The sequence below is a fragment of the Pleurodeles waltl genome, chromosome 3_1, assembly GCF_031143425.1.
Source record: "Pleurodeles waltl isolate 20211129_DDA chromosome 3_1, aPleWal1.hap1.20221129, whole genome shotgun sequence".
In the NCBI taxonomy this organism is placed as follows: Eukaryota; Metazoa; Chordata; class Amphibia; order Caudata; family Salamandridae; genus Pleurodeles; species Pleurodeles waltl.
Genome location: NC_090440.1, coordinates 312,475,699 through 312,498,998, shown reverse-complemented (window position 1 = coordinate 312,498,998; position 23,300 = coordinate 312,475,699). Strand labels below are relative to the sequence as shown.

At 43.4% G+C, this 23,300-nt stretch overlaps 1 protein-coding gene across 1 annotated transcript in view; it reads right to left on the bottom strand.

Annotated features, from left to right (window-relative positions):
• The window catches only part of ATOSA (atos homolog A), a 257,996-nt gene that overhangs the window by 92,129 nt on the left and 142,567 nt on the right, over positions 1–23,300 (bottom strand). The window contains exon 7 of the mRNA XM_069222452.1: positions 9,689–9,768. Within this exon, the coding sequence (XP_069078553.1) occupies positions 9,689–9,768 (80 nt within the window). The remainder of the gene's footprint in view (positions 1–9,688; positions 9,769–23,300) is intronic.

Here is a 23,300-nt window from a genome sequence, read left to right as displayed (position 1 = left end):
TCCTGAGTTGGCCTGTGATTGAGAGGGGAAATATTGGAAGGAGTCGGGGTGAGCTCCAGACAATAACCATTGTGGATAATGGAGAAGACCCATTGATCCGCGGTTACATTGTCCCAATATGAATAAAAGTGTTGTAGCCATCCCCCGACAGTTATGTGATGAGCAAGGGAAAGATGGAGGTAGCCACTGCTTTGCAGTCGAGGAAGAGCTGCATGAGGTGGAGCTCTTGCCTCGTCCCTTATTAGTGGTACCCCCTATAGGAGCCTCTCTAGAAGCCCCTAGAATAGGTGGCTTGAGGCTGTCTGGGGTGGGATGTGGATGCCTCAGATAAGGAGGGTTCGAAAGAGCCTCTAAACCCAGGGCGACGAAAAGTACCTCTTTGTGTGGGAGACTTAACAGTACCCACAGTTTTTGCTCTGTCAGTGTCCTTTTTGAGCTTCTCAAGGATAGTGTCCACTTGAGGCCCAAACAATGTTCCTTGTCGAAGGGTATATTACGAACCGCTTGCTCGACCTCTGGTTTAAATTCAGAGCAGCACAGCCAAGCATGGTTTCGGAGGACAGTTGTATTGATGCCAGGTACAGCTGTGTCAGCGGCATCCAGGGCACAGCAAATAAAATTATTAGATATTGTCTGCCCCTGAGAAACTATCTGCTGTCTTCTTTTTCGGTGCTCATCTGGTAAGAACTGGAGGTATTTCTCCATTTTGTTCCAGTGAGCCCAGTCATATCTGGCCAACAATGTTTGTGAATTGGCGATATGCCAATGATTGGTCGCCTGTGCAGCAACCCATTTGCCCCCAGCATCAATTTTCTTACTCTCCTTCTCAGAGGGAGGAGAGGCTCCAGTGGCCTGGCTGTTAGCTCGTTTCTGAGCCGTAATAGCTACAACTGAGTCAGGGGGGACCTGAGGCCTAATGTATATAAGGTCAGTGGGAGTAGATTTGTACTTTTTGTCAACTGTAGGCGTAATAATCCTAGAGCAGATCGACTCCTTATAGATTCTGTTTGCATGATGAAGCACTCCGGGGAGCACTATGAGAAACTGGATATCCCTATGTGTCAAAGTAAGGGTATCAAAGAGAAAGTCCTGCTTAATAGTCTCTATGCAGCTCCACATTATGAAAGGCAGCTTCTCCTTTCACTACTAGTTTATATCAAATAGTGTCCTCTGGTGGTGAGGGGCGTGTGTGGTAGAGGTGAAAGGGTCAGGATCATAAGCATCCCAAGGGTCTGGGTCATGTTCTGGCCCACCTACATACCCCCCAGAAAACATAGGGGAACCCTGAGGAGTATAATCTTCCCATGTAGGTGAAGCAAGAGAATGCGGGCATGGGGCAGGGAACGGGGAGGCGAAAGAGGTGGAGAAAATGGAGGAGGAGGAAGAGGTGGCAGCGAAGCCCTACATGGTGGACTAGCCGCCTTGTCTTTGGTTCTCTTCTTTTGTGGTGGAGGAATGTCCACAGCTTCCTGGAAAGGAAGGCTTCCTTTTCAAAGGTATAGGTGATGATGACATAGCATTTCTCTGTTCCGATGATCTCTGCTCCATTTGTTCCTGCACTAAAGACTTCTGTCTGTGCGATTAGGTATGCACCGAAGTGGAGGCTGGAGTTGTTAGGCTCAGAACTGAAGCTCGGATTGAGAAGGAGACAATTTCTCGGTCCGATGAAAAGGAGGTCGAAGTCAAAGATGATGCCTTGGTCTTGTCAGATGGTTTCGGTGTCTAGCCAAAGTAAACTTTTGTTTCTGACTATGGCCTGGTGGCAGTGCTGGGCCAGTGACCTCAAGGAGGGGCCTTTTAACAGTCCTGTGGTGGGCAGGAGGGGCCACGGTACTCACAGGTTGTCCGATTAGACTTCTGAGTCTGGAGGGTCCTGAATGGAGATGGCCTCCTCCTCCTCCTACAAGGGCTCCTCCTGAGCTTACTACTCCCCATAGATATCCGTGGTGTTGTTCGGAGTTTTGTGCACCATTTCCAATAAACCTGTTCTTCAATCTCGAAGGGTCTTCTTGGATCGGAAAGATCTGCAGGCATCACAGGTGGACTCTAGGTGACTAAGGGAGAGGTTGCGATATCACACTAGACGATGGTCGGTGTGTGGGAATTTTGTGTGTCACCAAGGGCAGAAGCGGAATGGAGCCCGTTCTATCAGGTTGGTATGTTTGTCTGTGGTACATGGAAGATAGGCCAGAGTTGGGCATAGACACCCCAAAGGGCGGGCAGTCAGTGCCTCAACCAACACATTGAGGAAAGCACTAGGGTGGAAGAAGCGTGCAAACAATACCGTCGAAAGGGGGTAAGATAAGAGAAAGCATTTGAACTGGAGCAAGTTGAAAGATGGTGCGTAGGGACACACATCCAAACCTGATGGCGGAGAGAAAACAAATTAACAAAGGAGTTGATGCCCATGTTCAATATCACCGAGAGGAGGAGTCACTCGATCTCTTGACTCGGAACACTTCTTCGAAGAAAAACATCTTGCACCACTCCGGACCCAACACAAGATGGCAGGAGTATGCAGACCATGTGTATCTACAGCCACACATGCCACGGAATATTAGTATACTCCTGATTGGCATTGCTGGCTGTACAGCTCTGTGCATTTTTACCCCTGCCAAGCAGTGGTAAAGTGCCTGTGATTCCCCCTTTCAGCATGATGAAATTGGCATACTTCTAATTTACCTTACTAGAAGTCCTTAATATATGGTACCAAGTGGTATCCAGGGCCTGTAATATAAATGTCATAAGGGGACTGCAACACAAATTGCGCCATCCACTACAGTGATTATGTACACATGACTGAAAGCCTACTGTCAGTACCCTGGCTATAGAGGTTTAACTGCAAATTCGACCTGTGAAAATAATTCATTTTGCCAGGTCTAAGCCTTCCTTTTATATATGTATAAGTCACCCCTAAGTAGGCTTTATTGCCTATAAAGGGCAGAATGTATGATATTTAAAAGCAGAACGTATAAAAAATAAATGTTTAACATGTTCTTTTTTTACCAGTATCTCCTTATCAGTTTTCAGACATGGTCGTAACAGTTGTACACAGTTTGTAGGCGCACGCAAGCATATTAACAGATATTACATTTCCACGCACAACAACATAACAAATTTGTTCATGTGCTAACAACAATTGTGGTATATGACATCTCCCCATCCTTTATCATATACACTTGTGCACACAGTTTCTGTCTAAGTGATCTTCTTCGGTCAGGAGATATAGAACGGTCCCGACGCCATGAGTATGGCCAGGAGTATGAAGGACAAAACAAGAACAGAGAACCATTACATCTCTGTCTTGTCAGGGGAACTAAACTATGAAGCCGGGCGTTAGTCACTGTTGCAATCTTAAATAGTGCCTCTTCCTATTAAGTCTGAGAGCTGCTTCCCATGACTCCCTGTCCTGGTAGGTTTCTAGACTCCTTATATGTGTGCCGTGCCAGTCATAGGTGTTATCTCTTCAGTGAGTTTATACTGCCTAAAGGGTATCCTTTGTGTTTGTTACTGTCCGTTCCTGCGAGAGTTCAGTGTGGGTGGGGCATGGTTTTCCCCAGGTCATGCTCCAGAATTCACTCAATTCAAGAGATTCAAGCCTTTCCCTGACCCTTTTTCAAGATGGTTTATCATCTATTTTGGATTTCAGTGCGGTCAGGTAATCGACCCATGTATTAGCAGGAGGATCTCTAAGGCCCTGGGCACGTAATTTAGCCCAAGCATCCATCTCTGCTGCCCCCCATTTATGAGATCATTCAGCCATCCTCGTCACTTTGGCGCTCCTGGTGATTTCCAGGCAATGATGATACTCTGTTTAGCTAAAGTGCATGCTATGGCTATGAATTTGCAACATGCTTAGTCTTTTTAGAGTCAAGTGTGCAAGCGCAATGGCCTCTGTTGTAATCTCTTTGTGGGCTTTTAACCATGTCACGGCAATCACTTTTGTTGGTTTGTGGGCTTGCCTTTTAAAATTTGCTTGATTTCATTAGTGAAAGGCATGCATACGTCATGCTTTTTCAAGTGTTTAGTCCTCCTCGAGCACACCGGCCAACTACTGAAAACATACAAGGCTACGTGTTTTACGTATGGTTTCTGGACTACTTTTTACTTTTATTTCGTAGGCAGTGCAATCTTGCTGGGCAGTAATAAAGTGCTTATCATGACTACCAGTTTAATTCTATTGTTTATCCTAGAGCTCCTTTGCAAATTCAAAGTTTTACACAGTGCGATTGTGCTTGTTTTTTTTTATTACTACTATGCAAAGGCAAAACCAGACTGGTCTTTTTGTTCTGATTAGTCACCTTCACGCTCATGGTGTGGCGCTTTGAATCATTTCCCTTATGTGAAATTGTATTACTTTTCATTTTCAATTCATGTGGCAAGAAAAGTCTGATTAGGAGTTTACAATGCTGATAGCTCTAACTCCAGCAAATGCGATACCCATTACATTACAAATGCTTGTTTGTATGTGGTATCAGCCACAAGAGGCATTGCTCCAGGGTCTTCGCAAGGAGTTTGTTCTTAAGCTCAGTCAATGATGTCAGCACTTCCTCCCAGTACTTTGCTATTTTGGGGATGAACAAACCATGTTTTGGAAATCTGCTGTCTGTGAGGGGCATCTAGGGCATTTATGCTCTACTCCCAGGAACATGTGGTTCAACCGCACAGGGGTAAGGCATGTATATTGGAAGTAGCTGAACTGGGTATAATTAATTCTTGGGTTCCTAGACACTGTTTTCCCTGCCTCATCTCCCCTTCCCAGTGCCTGTGTGTCATTTCCTGCCCTACGATGGCATCACATTTACCCTGTTAACCAGAGTACTCAGTGAGGTGGACCCAAGGAGCACCTTATACAAAAAGTTACCTTTTTCTTACACCTGCCATTTTCTACCAGAATTCTCAGCGTTTTGGAGATAAACTGTTAAGTCTGGTACTGGCAACATGTCCATTTTCTAACCAGTGATTTGTGTTGTGGTGCAGGTGAGTGCTCTCAAATCCGGGAGTGACCATAGAGGCAAGGCTTGGGAATATGGTGTATTGAGCAATCCAACAGGCACATGTTTATTGCCACCCTGGCCAGTTTGTTTAACATGTCATTAGCATGAAAACCCCCTCAAAGCTATTTTCACTGTAGGAAAACAATGGGATGCAATATTAACTACTAATCCTGTATCTCAGGAGTGGGAGTAGCTAGAAACAACTATTTTTAATGGTTGTTGAAATCCAGTTCAATGGGGAAGTTTGATTTGTTACTTGAGTCCATGAAAACTACATTTGCATTTTGTTCTCCCTTTTCAACCAGCCGGTAATTAATATTTAAACAGGCATGAATGAAATGTGAACGTGTTCCCAAGAGGAAAACATTAGGCTGATATGAATGGGCACCTTACTAGCCGCAGAGGGTAACCCAAGAAAGCCCAAGGGGTCTGGGTAGAAATTTTTACAAAACAACAAAGACCCCTTGGGGATCACTTAGAATCAGGAACAATCTCAACATTCATATTAACATATGCAGCACTTAGGAGAACACCCTTTATTATTTAAACAAAATGTATACTTTCTTCATATATGTACACATTATATACAATCCCCGCATCATGACAAAAAAGGAAAAAGGACAGAACAAAGTGCAAATGAAACAAGTGCTTGCGATTCAAGAAAGAAAGAAAAGAGGGTAAGAAATCTCCCACTACACCAATCCAAGAAATATTTTTAAAAAAAAGCAAAACTGTATAGGAGCCTGTTGGTTATTCCTTCTACTATATTGAATCACAATCTTATTTTAAACATGATTCAATCCACAATTGCGTCCTCCAACAAAATCAACGTGCTGGCTATCAGAACAAATGCTCCATGTGCATGGCAATATAGATGAGTGGGTTATAGTAAGATATTTTTCTTATATCATGCTCCAGTGCATAGGCTTTCTTTTGGCTTCTATAATAGTGTGTTACGGTAGCTGAAGTCATCTTCATAGTCTTCCATAGTGAAAATGCCAGCACATTTTAAAACATTTTGGACACAATAATCAAGCAACGGCTCTATTCCTTCCTACTTAAATTGATGCTATAATTTATTTTTTTCCTCATTAGCCCACAAATGTCTCAAAATTCAATTTTTAGCATACAATTCTGAAGATATTTTTTGGGGTGCTTTTACTGGGGGAAAGGGTGCAGGTAATTACTTCTGACCTGCCCTGACTGCAGAGTATATAATGAAATCAATGCAAAAGTCCTGCACCCTCTGAAAGCATTAATTATGCAGGAGTTCGTATTTATTATATACGTTTGTACAAACAAATTCAGTCCAATCTGTGCTATTACTATTTAGACCGGATATTAAGCCATTTATTGCGCATGGAAGACCCTTCGCATGTTCGAGGTGAAGAAACAATTACCCTTTTACAAGTCCAGGATACTTTATCAAGTTGTTTATTTCATACCAGTAAACCTCAGAGGTCTCTGGTGAGTGAACCTGAACCCACTCTCTATGTGATAAAAAATTGTGTGGTACATCTCCAAATATACATTCACATGGGGTTGTCCGATGTGTTACATCCTTAAAACCAAAGACTGACTTACTGAAAATAAATTGCTTCATTAAGGCATTTGCCTACATGCCTATATTTGTATCTTTCATCTGAAACGGGCATGATATTGATTGACTACACTCATCAGTCTGATAAATATTCAATATTTGTTCCTTACAAAAGTCTAAATCAGGACGAGCCCCATCAACATTGGGGTATCCGCCGCACAAAAAAAAACGTACACATTATCCACTTACACCCAGCTAGGCTGCAACGAATCAGCACAGCTCAAATAACACACTGGTATGGTGGTATAGATGTATTGATTAATTTTCTATATTTACCCAGCCCTTAATTTGTGCTGTGATTTCTTTTGCTGGTGCTCAGTGCCAGAACTTAATCCACAAACCTGGCACTAATGACAGTCCACCACATGGTGGCGCTTGACTAATTTTGAGATGATCTAAGCCACAATGTTTAATAATCCAATATACATTAAAAATGACAATTCAGATTATTCCAAGCCATTCTAGTCTCAATTGTCACAATTGTAAGAGTGTGATTGATAGTGTTAGAAATGGGGTCTTTGGTTGGCAGTTTCCTTTGCCCCACAGCACCGGAACCGACGCAACTTCGGATTCAGCGACGCAGTGATCCCCGACTTCGTGCACCGACTTGTTCTCACAGTTTACTAAGGTACTGTACCTGGGAGTGTGCATGACTTCGTAACCCGCGCCATTGGCATTGGATTTTTGGGAACGACTCCATCACAACGCCGTGTTATCACCTCACCGAAGCATTTTGTGTTTCTAAGCTCTATTTTGTAGTTTAATCTTTACAAAATATTGGCTATTTTTCTAAACCTGTGTTGAGTTGTTTTGTGGTGTTTTTACTATATTACTGTGAGTGCAAATACTTTACACCTGGTCTCTGAAGTTAAGCCTGCCTGCTTGTGCCAAGCTACCAAGGAGGTGAGCGTGAGTTATCCAAGAGTGATTCTCCTTTAGCAGGACCAGAGTGAGGGTACTTGCTTTAACAGGGGATAACCTGACTGCCACCCAAAGACCCCACTTCTAACATTGCTGGCAGCGGTGGGATGCGCTGAATCTGCGCACATCGGGTGGCGTCGGCCATGACATTTGTGGCGACTTCCATGGAGGCGCGGACTTCAGTAGGGCTGCCGCGATATCTGGCGTGCAGGGTCGACGCACTCCAGCAAGGACCACAGATTCAGTTGCAGGCGGCGTCACGGGATAAGGCAGCGGCATCGGTATGGAGTCGCCCAAAGTCGGTTTTTCTTGGATTTTCACCAGCTTCTCCTTTCAAGGGCCCAGGGACTGGATTGGGCACCACTTGTCAGGGCAGGAGTCTCAGCACAGAGTCCAGGTGCTGTACGTCTTTTATGACCCTAAGACTTCAAAACAGGGGACAAGCGCAGTCCAAACCCTTGGAGATACTTCTCAAGCAGGAATGCACAACAAAGTCAAGTCTTTGTCCTCTTTCACAGGCAGAAGCAGCAACTGCAGGATAACCGAACAAAGCACAGTCACAGGCAGGGGCAGCACTTCTCCTCAGCTCTCCAACTTGACAGAGGTTCCTCTTGATTCCAGAAGTGATCTAATCTTCAGGGGTTTTGGGTGCTCTTCTTATACCCCTTTCTGCCTTTGAAGTAGGCCTACTTCAAAGGAAAGTCTGTCTTGTTTGTGAGATCCTGCCTTGTCCAGGCCATGCCCCAGGCACACACCAGGGTGTTGGAGACTGCATTGTGTGAGGGCAGGCACAGCCCTTTCAGATGTGTGTGACCACTCCTCCCATACCTCCTAGCACAGATGGCTCATCAGGATATGCAGGCTACACCCCACCATTTGTGTCACTGTCTAGAGAGAGGTGCAAATAGCCCAACTATCAAACTGACCAAGACAGGGAATCCACAAACAGGTATGGTCCCAGAATGGTTTAAGCAATTAAATGCCTACTTTCTAAAAATGGCATTTTCAAACACACAATCTAAAACCCAACTTCACTAAAAGATGTACTTTTAAATTGTGAGTTCAGAGATCCCAAACTCTACACGTCTATCTACTTCCAAAGGGAATCTGCGCTTTAATAACATTTAAAAGGCAGCTCTCATGTTAACCTATGAAAGAAATAGGCCTTGCAACAGTGAAAACCGGATTTGGCAGTATTTCACTGTCAGGACATGTAAAAGACATAAGTACATGTCCCACCTTTAACATACACTGCACCCTGCCCCTGGGGCTACCAAGGGCCTACCCTAGGGGTGTCTTACGTGTTTAAAAAGGGGAGGTTTAGGCCTGGCAAGTGGGTACACCTGTCAAGTCGAATTGGCAGTTTAAAACTGCGCACACACAGACACTGTAGTGGCAGGTCTGAGCAATGTTTACAGGGCTACTAATGTGGGTGGCACAACCAGTGCTGCAGGTGCACTAGTAGCATTTGATTTACATGCTCTGGGCAATGTACTAGGAACTTACCAGTAAATCAAATATGCCAATTATGGATAGTCAATTACACATACATTTTACATAGGAGCACTTGCACTTTAGCACTGGATAGCAGTGGTAAAGTGTCCACAGTAACAAACAGCTAAAACAGTCCAGCACACATCAACAACCTGGGAAACCGAGGCAAAAGGTTAGAGGAGACCACGCCAAGGATGCCAAGTCTAACAGTTAGTAGTTGAGTTAATACTGTATTTGGAAGCGCTGGCAGAGGCAATTAGGGGTGCAGGCTGCAGTGGCCTCCTGAGAAGGGCCCAGGCATATTTGTACAAAAATTAGGCACTGTATTAATCCCTATCTCCAAGGTACTGTTAGGATCCTGATACAAGTATGCAACTTTGAAAACACTCATAGTTAACTATTTAAGTAAAGGAGTATTCAAATTTACTTCTTTCAGATAAATAAAACAAATAGTAACACGGAACCAGTTACATAATCAAACGTGTTCGATCTTAGAATGCGTTTCATAAACTATAATAATTAAGACTTGCTCTATAACCAAGAGATCACAGAAGTAGGGAAAAACATACATTTCTGAAAACCTTTAGTCACAACCTTAATCTTCAACATTTATTTGCCCACTGGTATCTGCATATAAAATATATTTATATCTCAATAAACATCAAAATACAAATACCTTCTTGTGGATAGGCTTTTCAGTTGCAACAAAGATGTGTCGAGGTCAAAACAACCAGACTTTGTTTTTCTTTGTGGAACCTAGAACAAATGAAACATGTGCAGATCAAACTGTGCCTTATATGGCAAAAGGTAACATCCTTGCAAGCATAAAGTGCTGTGACGAATACTGTGTATGTAGTTAATCCATATTTCAAAGGTAATTGCCGTAATTGTGTGAGCAGTTTAGTAATAGAATATTTTAATGCTGGTTTTACATGACAAAAACTAACTTGTCCCTGTCAGCTCAGTCCCTTCTTCAAACGTTTTTGCAGGATTCAGTTTCTACAGGAAGAAAAGAGAGCTGGCTTTCAGAGCAAGTGCTCCACATGCAAGAAAATAGAGATGTGTGGGGGATAGTAACTTTTTTTTCTTATATCATGTTCCAGTGTATAGGCTTTCTTTTGGCTTCAAGACCAGTGTTTTATGATAAATTAAGTCACCTTCATAGCCTTCCATAGTGAAAATGCCAGCACATTCGAAAACATTTTTACACATTAATCAAGCAAGGGCTCTATCCCTTCCTACCTAAATTAATGCTAAAATTTATTTTCCCCACATTAGCCCAAACCTCTTAAAATTCATTTTTTTAGCACACGCCTCCAAAGACTACATAATATCTTTTTGGGGTGCTTTTACTGGGAAGAGGGTGCAGGTAATTAGTTCTGATCTGCACTGGCTACAGTTTATGAAACTAACTAAATGCCAAAGTTTTGATTACTCTGAAAGCATGCAACATACATGACTCCGTCGTTCAGTATCTAGATTTCTATAGATCTTATATGGAGGTCATATAGGGTAGTGTGTCTCTGATCACATGGTGGGTAGCTAATAAATGAAGAGCTTTAAAAGTGTATTGAGTTGCATGCTGCAGAAAGATCCATGAGCTAATCAAAACACAAATCTTGCAACCCAGCAAGCCCCAAAAATAGGAAACCACCAGCTATTTCCAGTGAATGCATTTTAGTTCTTTAAAAAATCATGCTGCTTGCACTTTGCAACTGTTCATGCCAACAACACAAGCTTGTCTAAGGCAGATAAGCATGAATTTACTGGAAGCAAAGTTATGGCTGAGTTTAAAAAAAAAAAATTTGCACGAGCCATGTAGTGAAATAATCGTAGACAGCTGCCGGGGCACTGATTGTTTTTTAAATGACCTCCGTTTTGACATGGCATCTTTGGACTGCACGTTTTATATCATATCACACGCCATGGACCTATACTAAATTGTGTTGCTAAGCACATAATGCAAAGAAGTGTTCCCCCACTCTACAGAGCTGATGCATAAGAGTGAGTTGTTGCAATATGATTATTTCACATAGCTTGTCCTACTGCTGCTTCCCGTTTTTCATGAATGGCAATACATAGTGTTTAGTAGAACTCAAAAAAGTAGTGTCCAGTGGCTTGATTTATGTGTGACCTCGGTTAGAGCTTTACATGACCACAAGTGACATTTTCTCCATGAAACCTAAAAGATGCAGTCTTTCTAGAGGAATTAGTGCATGGCCTAGTTTCTAATCTTTGTTTTAGCTAACAAAAGGAACAACTATATATTGTATGATCCACCGTGCAAAGGTAGTTTTAAGTATTTGCACTTCCCATGCTGGTCCCACATATGAGAAACTGATGTTTACACTTTATTCAGTCAATCACTACATGCAGACCATCTAATACTAAGAGCACGCAGCACCTTTTCCGCGGATTAATAAGGGAGGTGCTTTGCCTAGTTAACGTGAATAAAAGACAACTTCAGTGCACATTCTGAGCGGATATGCAGCACGACATCACTCCTGTGAGCGGGTAGAAATAACTGCCATACTGTTAGTGCAGAAAATTCACTTACTCCAGTCAGTGAGGCTATCACAATTTAAAAGGAAACCATTGCATTACCAGTTTATTTCTGAAATGAGTGGGATTGGGATAATAATGATGGTTAATAAATTCAATGAAGGTTTCGATGATCGAGAATGAGCATTACAAGTCACTTTTCGTTCTCTATAATGGGATCTTAAACAATAGCCAAACACTGAAAAGTGTAGCAAATCCATCCCTTCTGAAAAAAGCAATTTAAGAAACAGGATGGCAAACAGTATTGGGCAGACTTTATGAAATGTGTTCCTTACGGAAGCCAGACGTACTTGTATGTCAGATGGAGAATGAATGCAAAAAGTAATATTTGGTGAATTCATGAACCGATCTCCATGTAACCACCATGTAATGTCAAAGTCAAAACATCTTTCAGTAGTGCTCTAGTAGCCTCTTTTCCCCAAGCAGAATGAGATTTAGACCTACCTAGTATGGAATTAATAGTTTTTTTTCATAACAGAGCTCTCAAAGAAACATGTAAAGGCAAATTGTTTAGAAGTGAGGAAACTTGAGGAAATACAACCATGGTTGTCAGACAAAAATTTAACAAGGTCTTCGGTTTGTTCAGCTAGAAATGCAGGACCCTTTTTATACCTAGTTTATGCAGAGATTTCTGAGCTGGCGAAAAAGGGCATTGGAAAGGTGAAATCATTTGAGTGATATGAAAATCTGGAACCACTTTAAAAAAAACAAAAAAACAAAAAACGTGGTCTCATTTATGCTAGTTCCAATTCAGCAGTGGCTATGGTTCTTGAAAGCTTAATGCCTCTATTTTCAGTCAATCTAAACTTTATCTGGCAGTAAAGCAATAAAAAGTTAACATAAGTACAGTTTATATACATAATCCGTTTCATAAACTACACAATTGCATAGCTAATAACATCTAAATATAAAAGAATATATAACTTTGGTCGAGTCTAAAAGTACAATAAAATATCTCAAATACCAGAATACATTCATCAGAAAAGTTCAACCGTGCCCAATTAACAGTATCTTTTCCTGATACTTAAAGACCCTCTGATACAGCAGATCACAGCAGGACAAGCCCCTGGCGTATCAAGGTACAGGAGAAATCTAAAGCCCATCCTATAGGAATTGGAAAGTAATGTGCACAAAAGAGGAGTTAGAAAATAAACACACAGATTTTTAAAGTGCACAATAAAGCATAATGTGCATTGTTATGTGCCTTGATAAGTTATCACAAGGGCATGGCAGTAACGTTTCGGACCATGCTTCTTGCTGAGGGAAGGCTTATAGAAAATGCCAGGACCCCTCTCGTAGCCTAGTAAAATAAACTAAAAATCGGTTGTTTTTTATGTAAGTGAGATAAAATTCTAGCTCATGGCTAGTAGATAGGGCGAGATCATCAACCAGAGAGGAGCTTTGGAATGCCTTGCAAATATGGGTAAGCTGCACCTGCTCATAATAAGCTGACTTTATCTGGGCTTTACAGAGTGGGAAGATTCAGTCCGGGGTGTTAAAAAACACAGAAACTCCCAGCCTACTAAAAGTACTCAAGATAAACCCACCAAGGAAAGGTGTTTCAGTATGCTAAGGCTAGGCAATCCAAAAGGATGCTTTGAGAAAGCCACAGATCAGGCGTTTGCCAGAGTTTCAACCACAGTACATTGTGGCGAGCCCCAAAGCATCATCAACATATTTTAAGCCAACATCCGAATGACAAAAACAACCTAAGGCACCACAAGTAATCTTTGCAGGAAGTCATGTTCTACTTTCTGAAGTCTGGAGCAGTCACAATACCCCCAGACTCCCACCCCGTAGGAACCAACTGAATAGCACTTAGCTTTGTACAGGGCTAGTATCTTTCTCACTGGTCTATGGCCTAACTTGGATGTGAATCTTAAAATAGCTTCCACAGATGTATTTATTTGCTGCACCCTCAGCAGTGAGAAAGAATCCCAATTTAATTGTGAGTTGAAAGGTAACACTACATAGCTGAAGTTTTCTACTGTAGCAACAGGAGCACCCTCTACAACAATTGCCTTGGATTTAATTCTCTTTGGCCTACAAACCATTTCAAAGATTTTTGCTAATTGATCTTCAGATCTAAAGTTGACAAATTCAGCAAAAGCATCCAGTGCTCTCTGTAGGCTAATAGCAGTCCTAGTTATAAAGACAGCATCGTCCACATTTAGGAGGGTTGGAATGAATTGAGAAACAGCCCTTGGAAAGTCCAATTTCTTCTTCAACAAGTGGCCTTCCTGGCCATTGATGTTTATAAGAAGCAAAAATGATGTGGCAAAAATACAACCCTGGTGGACTCCTTGATTACAGTAAATAGATGGTGTACGTTCCCCCTAGAGCCGATGCGGATCTGAGCTGAGATTTCTCAAAGGCGGCAATGCAGAAGAATAATAAGGGGTTCTTCTACCACCAGATTTCACAGGATAACCAAAGACTGGCGTGGTTAACAGTGTTGAAAGCACAGAAGTCCATGAAAGCTAGGTGTGATGAGCCCTTCATGGCCTTGGTATACTTACCAATAATAAGGGAAAGATTTAGACATTGTTCACCAGTGTTAAACCCTTGTCTGTAACATTTTTGCACCTTAGAGAGGATGTTACTGGAATCTGCCCAAACCTCCAGTCTCACTAAAAAGGACCATTTCCAAGATCTTAACTGTGGAACCCAATAGGAATATCGGGGCGTAACAGGCCAAATTATTCCTATCATTCTTTTTAGGCTTTGCCTGCACAGCACCTGCCTGTGTTTGTGAAATCTATTGTTAACATATAACTTAAATGGGGCTTACATCCCACCCTCTTGCTTTCCCTTTGGTTCCTATGCTTGTCACTTACTTTTCCTTCCTTTCTATTGTCTGTGGCATACTATTTCATTGTCCTTGTTGAGGCCCAAGTACTGATTATGTCTGCTTTTGGGGACTACTGTTTTCAGGCACTTTGCTGGAACTTCTTTACTTAATTAATTTGTTATTTTACCTTTAGCGGAACCTCAATGAAGGTATCCGACCGATTCACAAGGACTGAGAGGTTAAGTGGTTTGCACAGAAACACTGGATGCTGTGTGTCCCGGAGAGACTAGAACCCTGTTCCCTAGCTTCCAGGTCGGCCACTATAACCCTTATGCTAGTTTCTTTTCTGCCTCGCTGTTCTTACTTTTCCAGCTCTTTAAATGTGAAGAAATTAGTTTCTGTATTGTAACAAAGTTTTGTTTATTATTTTACAACTTCCAGATGTGCATTTCCGTTTTTTAAATATATTAAAAATATTTCTGCATTATTACATTTCTTCTTTGTAAATGAGATGCACCTACAGCATAAATAGCTTGGGTTTCTGTAAAAACTAGAACTCCGTGTTCACAGCGCATAGTGCCAAGCCTCCAGAAACTCTGTCACTTCTGTCATCCATTACACTTCCATCCTAATAAAGCAAGAAAACAAAGTCTCTTCCATGAGACGTTGATGTTTTTTTAGGTTTTGCCTGCACAGTGCTTGCGCTGTGCTTAATTCCTTTTGCTCGCATTTGCTTAAAATCAAACACTCCCAAAGAGTGTTTTTACATTCTATTGCTGTTTTGTTTTTATTTACACTCCATAGCTGCATTGTTTTGTTCCCCAAGCCTCTGGCTACCTTGGTTACAATGCACAAAAGGCAACATCTTTCAGGCCATTTCTCTTATCTGTGGTGCTGCTTTTCACTTTTAACCCCTCTGGTTCACGCACAGTAAAAAACTGTGTTCTTGCCACTCCTTTTGTGAAACCTCGTACGAGTTCAACATGGCGCTGTTCTCATTCAGCACTACATCTGCTGTAACAGATCTTTTTAGCAATGGATTCCTTAGCTGCCGGGGACCTCAGCTCTGCAATTGCTCTTATATTTTTGTTGCATTCACCTTAAAACATTTCCAGGCTCCGCTTCACAGTTCAATTAACTTTGCTGTGTGCGCTACATAAATGTAGCGAATCCTCAGACAGAGACGGTGGTGCAGAGAGTTGCAATGTATGACAGTAAGCCTTTTGCCCCCCCCCTCATCTCACAGCCAGACACCCCTTTTATGAATTTAGTGGCAAGTCAAAGGTTTTACTCGTCTATTGTTTTTCTGTTTTCAGCTTAATTTACTTGTTATACGTGCTCCTGGTCTTGCGTTGTTCGAGCCCTCTGAACTGGACTCAGAAGTGTGCACTCCTCACACACTTAGAATAAGCATAAAACAGCCATGTTTCCTTACAGAGGAACGACAAGCAGTGGAGTCTGCAGACAGGTGTCCTAAATTAGTGTTAACTGCCAGAATTTTTCCAACCATATACCACTCTGTCCGTGAAATAACCACCAACGCCAAGTGCAAAAGCACTTTTTAAAAATAATTTTTAAAAGCTTCTGCATCTCGGTAGTATTATAACCTTGCTGACGGAATGTATGTTTTCAGACACGCACATTCACAAATCCTGTATTTACCCAGTTAACCTATCATGAGATTTTATGGACCCCACCGCCAGCATGATTTATTGTTCGTCACATGGTTGGTGCTGGCTTGCCTTTAGTGACTTTAATCCTCATAGATGAATCCAGTGTGCCTATTTTAGAGCCCCCACCAACCTTGGTGCTGCTTTTTACTGCCCTCAAGGAATGCTTCAACTTGCTTTAAACAGTGCTCAATTTGTAAATAAAAACGTGCAGGTGCCCAAAGCCCTCCCCTTAAACATATGGCTGCTACAATTAAATGTGGGAAGATGTAATACTGAGGCGGTGTAATCCTGAAACCATCTCGGGCCTCTTCAATCCATATAAAGCCCCTCCCTGCCCCTTTATCTCACTCTAGCAGCTTTCTAATTTCTCCCTTTGTGACGCTTTTTCGTTTTTCCTTTCCACCGTCTTTCCCATATGTGTCTTTTGCTCACAGCAAATGCTTGAGGCAGAAGAATAAACCCCGGCCCTCAAAATTAAGTGCCGGTGCTCAGCACCGGAAACAACAAGCACAAATTAAGCACTGGCTTTAAACCTGTTGTGAAAAGCTCTCCCGCATGGGCTATTTCAGACAAGCTAAAGTGCATTTTACCGATTTTCATTCCCCTGGGAGGCTATTGTGTGTGCATCATTTTTGGTTCTTTATAAAATTAAAGCAATGCCTAGTTCTTAATTTAACAAGCCATTTAAATGCTTTTGGCAGTAATACATACTTTACTCTTAGAAAGTCGCATGCCCATGCATTTTAGCTTTGCACCATTGTAATGTTGTCCTTTATTCTCCTACAGTGTCTCACAGACAGTAAGGTACTATTATTTTCATTACATCTATCAGTGAACATGCACGGCTTTTGCATGTCACACTCATACCTTCTGGCATTCAAGTACCCCCGTTTAAATATTTTTTTACCATATCAGTTTTACACCAGCTCACCAAGCTAAAACGTCCAACAAAAAATTATTAATAATCACAAAGGCGAAAGTTAATGCATTTACCAATGCTTGTTATAGATTGGCACTATAATGGCTTCTTTCTATGTGGGGGACAGAGGGCCAGTAATCGCAGCTCTGAAAACATTTGTGATCAAAGGGCCAAAAGGTCACAATTGTCTCTAAACAAATCCACGGGGACTCCATCAGGCCCAGGAGCTTTCCTGCATTGGCTATGCTTGATGGCTGCCTCAACATCCTTAACAGTAAAAACATGACTTAACTTAAGAGCCAAATCCATATCTTCAACAGAGGGTATCCTGTTGTTCTGATTAATACAAGCAAGACCAGGAGAATTGAATGCTTGCATAAAATGGGCAACCCAGGACACCACCGGGATTAAACATTCCCAGCTGCTAAAAGGTCAGTCTATGCCTCATTTTTTAGGTTCAGACTTCAAGGTAGCTTTAGAAGCTTTACGAGCTGGAATGATGTTTTCCCTATTTTTTGGTGCAGAATTTATGGCCACCTTCAGCTGTTTATGTGATTTCAAACAGGTTGCATTAAACCATCGATGTAAAGGGGGAATAGATGGAGAACGTTTTGCGGTTAGCACTTGGGCAACTGCTGGGCTGACCGTGCCAAAACCCTTGATTACAGAAGAAGGAGCAACGTCTTGTGAGAGACACATATAATTTACACCAATATTTTCAGAAACTAAATTTTCTAAAAACCTTGTCGTGTCAATGTGCTCCCAATTAATTCTGAGGCAATTATTAGAGCTGAAAGCAAGAGGGGTCACTTTCAGCTTGGACTTTAGTTTCACATTGACCACTTTAAAAAATACTACCAGAGGGTTATGATCACCTGAGCAATTTGGGAGGATTTTGAAAACAAGAAATAAAGACTTTAATTTGTGTCAAATTAAAATAAAATCAAGAGTGCTAGATTTATCACCTGCAGTGAAGGCGGGACCCAATCTCTCACAAACACTATGGGCCTCATTACGACTTTTGTGGTCTTTTTGGAAGACTGCCTAAGCTGCTGCAGGCAATAGACCTTCGGTGCCTGCCATATTAGGAGTCTTTGGAGGACTTCTGCCCATTTCTAGGCGGAAGTCTGAGTCATAAGAAGCGGATGCATCGCCAGCACCGCCACGGCAGCAAGACTCCGCCTGCCGTATTACAAGCTGTAATACGGCTTGGCGGAGTCCTGCTGGCGTGGTGGTGCTGGCTGTGCAAGGCCGCCAGGACCCATCCCCTCCCGGAAGACCTCCTCAACAAAGAAGGTAAGTGGGCATCCGAAACTGGAGGGGGGGAGTTGTGTGGGTGCATGTATGCAGAGGGGATGTAGTGTGAGTACGTGTATGTGAGTGAATATGAATGTGTGCATGTATGTGTGCGTGTATGGGGGTGTCTGTGTGGATGTATGCGGAGGGGTGTGTATGTGAATGCGTGCGGGAAGGGGTGAGTGTGTGAGTGGGGGGATGTGTGCATGTATGTGTGGCGTCAGGAATGGGGATTCCTGTCACAAGGTGCGTGATCGCCAGGGTTTTCGTGGAGGGGCGACTGCCATGGAAAGCTTGGCAGTCTGCAGTCTCCGATGTACACCGCCGGCCGTGTCGGTGCGACTGCACCGGCAGGACCGTGGGGTTGTGGAGGCTTGGTGCCTGCCAAGCCCCCTAACTCGTGATGTGTCGGTCCTTACTGCCGGGTCCGCGGCGGTAAGACTGCCAAAGCGAGGCTGGCGGTCTAATGACCGCCTGCCTCGTCATGAGGGCCTAGGTCCTTAGAATGTATAATGTCAGGACACCCCCAAAGCTAGACTGCCTGAAATGAGTCATCACCTGTCCATCTGTGTTTTCCAAACCGCACACCTGCAGTGATTACATTCACAAACAGTGCATTTAAAATCACCCACCAAAAGTAGGCAATAAAAGTGATTTTTTAAACTTAAATGAGCAATCATATCATATAGCACAGTCACAACATTGGAACAATGATGATCAATAAAATTGGCCTAGACCAGTTAGCTATAATAATTGAAACCAGGGGGATGATCCAACAGGTTTAACTGTTAAAGCTGGGACCTTAATAGGAATTAAAGTAGTCAGGCCTTCCCTCACCTGGTCAGAAGCAGATGGACAATAAGAAGCAAAGCCATCAATATAGAAGTCGTCCAGAGCCCAAGTCTCTTGAAGACAAATTAGATAAACTCTTTGAAGAAACCCAACAAGTATTCATTGGATAGCTTAGAGAACACCAGCAGTGTTCCAGGATAATAAATTAGAAATTTCAACAACACAATTTAGGCTTGGTAATGGACTTCAGCTTGACCTTGGATTAACTTTAAAAACTGGGCTCATAAAGGAATCACATTCTGGGACAGAAGGAAGAGGAGAACAAGTAGCAGGCAACAACAAATGTCACTCAATTTCTTGCAAGTTGCTAAGGGGAGAAAAATGTACACCCAGGGGAATCAATGGAGCCCGAGGTGCAGCAGCAGACTTGACCTTACTCTGTTGGAGGCCTTCTTCCACCCTACCAAGAAGATGTGGGGGTTTATGAGATAATCCCAGACGGAGAGCTCTAATTCATCCATGGTAATCAGCCAGGTGATTCAAAGCTGCAAATACCTGCTGCACCATTCTAAAATTAACAGCACAGTGCCCTGGCAATTATTTTGGTTCTTGGCATTCTCCTGACAGTCTAACTGTAAGGATCTCTGTTGAGAGGTTACCTGCCCAACCTGAGTTCGCTCTAACCCAATGCATAACTTTATATTTTAGATCAAACAATGATTCCGCCTTTGCTTGATTTAAAAGGGGAATTCTTTCGAGGGAGATGAAAAAAGAAGCAGACTCTGGGGAAAAACATAAGTGTGGGTGTTGGGGGGCATCAGCTGATGTGCCACCCTCATGCAATTAAATGTACCCATTGTTAGAAGACTGGACAGACCTACAAGGTAAGAAATCTGCTGGGTCCGCCACGCTGAGTGAATCAGTAGCCAGGGGCTGGGCACCCCCCAGTGGAGGGGGCGGCATGGCGGGAAGAAACAGTGGGCCTTAAATGAAGATTTGAGTTTAAGCGGACTGATTAGCCCTCAGCGGTGCCGAAACCAGTGCACAGACACAAACTAGGTCTGCCCAAATATCTGCTATCCCTTGCTCAAGTTTAGTAAGTAGATCCTCTCAGGTTCTTTAGAATTAATTCCAACCTGGTGAGAAAACAATCACAATTAACTTTCATTTTTTTTATATATATTTTATTGATTTTATATTTCAGATATACATTACAAGACGTAGCAACTTCAACCACAGGATTACAATATATCTGCTTAAAAGAAAACATATGATACCCCTAGTCCCCTCCCACCACACACGGCTCGGACCACTGTTAAACCTTCCATCTCATTCCTAACTGCGTTTAGCGAAGACCTTAATCGTGTGCTAATTAGCTGATGGGTAAACCCCATTTATGATTAATATGGAATTTTTGTTGTTGCTGGGACTGTTTCGCCAGGCGTGTGGCAGTAGCTCGGGATGGGGCCTGTCACTTCCAGAGAGTGTAGAGAGTGGGCGCTAGTCCATTATGCTGTGTTTATTCGCGCGTTTACGGGCCAATGGGCAACTAGTGTGTCAGGAGGAGGGGTATGCAGGCCGCCGAGACTCTATATATACCGCGCATGGATTGTGTCGTTAGCGGAAAGTGCGTAAGTGTAGACACGTTGTCCAACCTATCATTGCATTCCCGGCTTATGGGGATTTATCGTTGTTTTTTGCCTCAAGTTTAGCTACTAGTGTCTCCCATACTGCACTTCCCGTATGTTGTTGTCCTTCTCGCACCAACTTTTTCAATACTTGATGTTCCGTGCGGGCCCAACATAGTGTTAGTATGTTCCAAGTTTTCCGAACAGGTGCCGTGGGAGCCTTCCAATGCATAGCTATTAATCTTTTGTACATTAAGCAAGCTAAATCTGTAAATTTATGCAGGTGTCTTTGTTTTTTGATCTCGTCCTGATTCCCAGTAGGCAGGATTTGGGTTCTGTTGACAGAGTTAGCCCTGTCAATTCGGAGATCTCCCGGACTACCTCCGACCATGCTTTTTGTATGTTAGGGCACTCCCAGACCATGTGATAAAAGTGAGCTAGCGGCGCTTTGCATCTGGGGCAGGACGGGTCCGAGTCCGGAAACATGCGCTTTATCCTGGCTGGAGACAGATATGTTTGGTGTGTGTAATTGAACTGGGTGTATCTAAATCTGGGATTCCTTGACACTCCACGGGCGTGGTGTAAAGCGTTCTGCCACTCAGCTTGTGAGATCTGGTCGGGGAGGACGGAGTTCCATCTCTCCCTTGCTTTCTCCGCATGCGGCTCTGGAGGTTTATTCAGGATTTTATATAGGCTAGATATTACTTTTATTTGGGCGTCGTGTTGTAGAATATGGTGGATTATAGGAGAGGATTCTGGTTCACTATTGCCCTGCCCCCATGTTTTTTTGATTGCATGGCTTATGGCATGGTATGTCAGGAATTGACCAGGATTTATCTTGGTGAGATCCTGTATTGCCTCAAACGACATGAGCATTCCATCCTCAAAGCAGTCGCCTACTGTCTGCACCCTCGCCTCCGTCCACACTGCCGCTACCTGCGCGCAGACTCCCGACCACTCCGGCAGGTGGTCCAATGGGATGCATGGAGAATAGGGGAGTACGAAACTCCCTCCCTGTACATATTTGACCCAGCAAGCGTGTGCAGCCTCCATCAGTGGGCTGGCGTTCCTTGACTTGGGGTGTTTGGACGCCAACCATTGTAGCAAGGGGGCGCCCTCCAACCAAGTCTGCATCCACTCTGTCTCCGCCGTTGCCGGTCTGTGTATCCAATACTGAACCCACTGTAGTTGTGCTGCTGCGCAGTAGCGTTCAAAGTTGGGGGCCCCCCACTTCCACCGGACGCTGCAGTATGTGAAGGGCCACCCGCGCTCAGCCCCGCCCCAGATGAGCCACCGCAGGACTGAATTCAAATTCCCAAAGAAGCTTTTAGGAATAATGATCGGAAGAGCCGCGAAATAGTATAGTAGTCTGGGCAGAATCAGCATGTTTGCGATCGCCACCTTCCCTGGTGGGGAGAGTGGCAGTTTGTTCCAAAATTGTTCCTTTTGTAGCGGCCAGCGCCCTGCCCAAGTTGCTATCTCTGAGATCTACTGTGTCGTGGTATATATTAATCACTAGATATTTAAACGTCGTAGGACACCATTTTAAGCGCCCGAGTGGGGGAGCCCCTTGTCTCTCGGGCGGCCGCTTTGCAAGTGGGAACGCACATGACTTTTCCCAGTTCACCACTAAGCCTGATAGACCTTCGAACTCAGCTAGCAGTGATATTACTGAGGGGACAGCATCCTGCCCTTTCCGAACATATATTAATGCATCGTCTGCATATAGCGTTATTATGTGGTGGACCCCATTCCTAACTATCCCCCAACTCTGTGCCATGGAGCGTACCCTTGCCGCAAGTGGCTCCATTGCTATTGCAAATAACAATGGGGATAGTGGACAACCCTGTCTTGTGCCTCTTGTAATTGAAAAGCTGTCGGAAATTACCCCGCCCGTCTTCACCCTGGCTTGAGGGTCTGAGTATAGTGTCCGAATCCAGCGTATGTAATTGGGGCCTATTCCCATACGATTCATTGTGGTCAGCAGGTAGTCCCACTCGAGCTTATCGAACGCCTTTTCAATATCCAGTGAGAGCACCATTTCTTCGTGTGCATCTGAGGGGGTAACACCCATTATGGACAGTAATCTACGGATATTTAAAAAGGTGTTGCGCTTTGGTATAAAGCCATTTTGGTCGTCGTGTATTATAGTGTGCATGATAGGGGCTAGTCTATTTGCCAGAATTTTGCCTAAAATTTTGCAGTCTAAATTTAGGAGCGATAGTGGTCTGTAGGATTTAACTTCTGTGGGGTCACGCCCTTGTTTGGGGATCACCACTATCAGGGCTTCTCTCTGTGACGAGGGGAGATTCTCTATTGTCCACGCTTCCTCAAACACCTTCAGCAGGTGGGGCTTTAGGGAGGTCAAGTAAGCCGTGTAGTATTCTAGTGGGAGGCCATCAGCACCAGGTATTTTATTCCTGGGCATCTGCGCTAAGGCTGATTCTAGTTCTCCCAGGGACAAGGGGAACTCAGGAGTTCCCTGTCAGTTTGTGTTAGCTGTGGTAGGACAGAGCCCGACAGAAAGGATTCGAGTTGCGAGGGGGTGCACGATGTACGTTTAGTGTATAGCTGCGAGTAGTATTCTCTGAACCTTTCGTTTATCTCAACTTGTGTAGTGGACATAT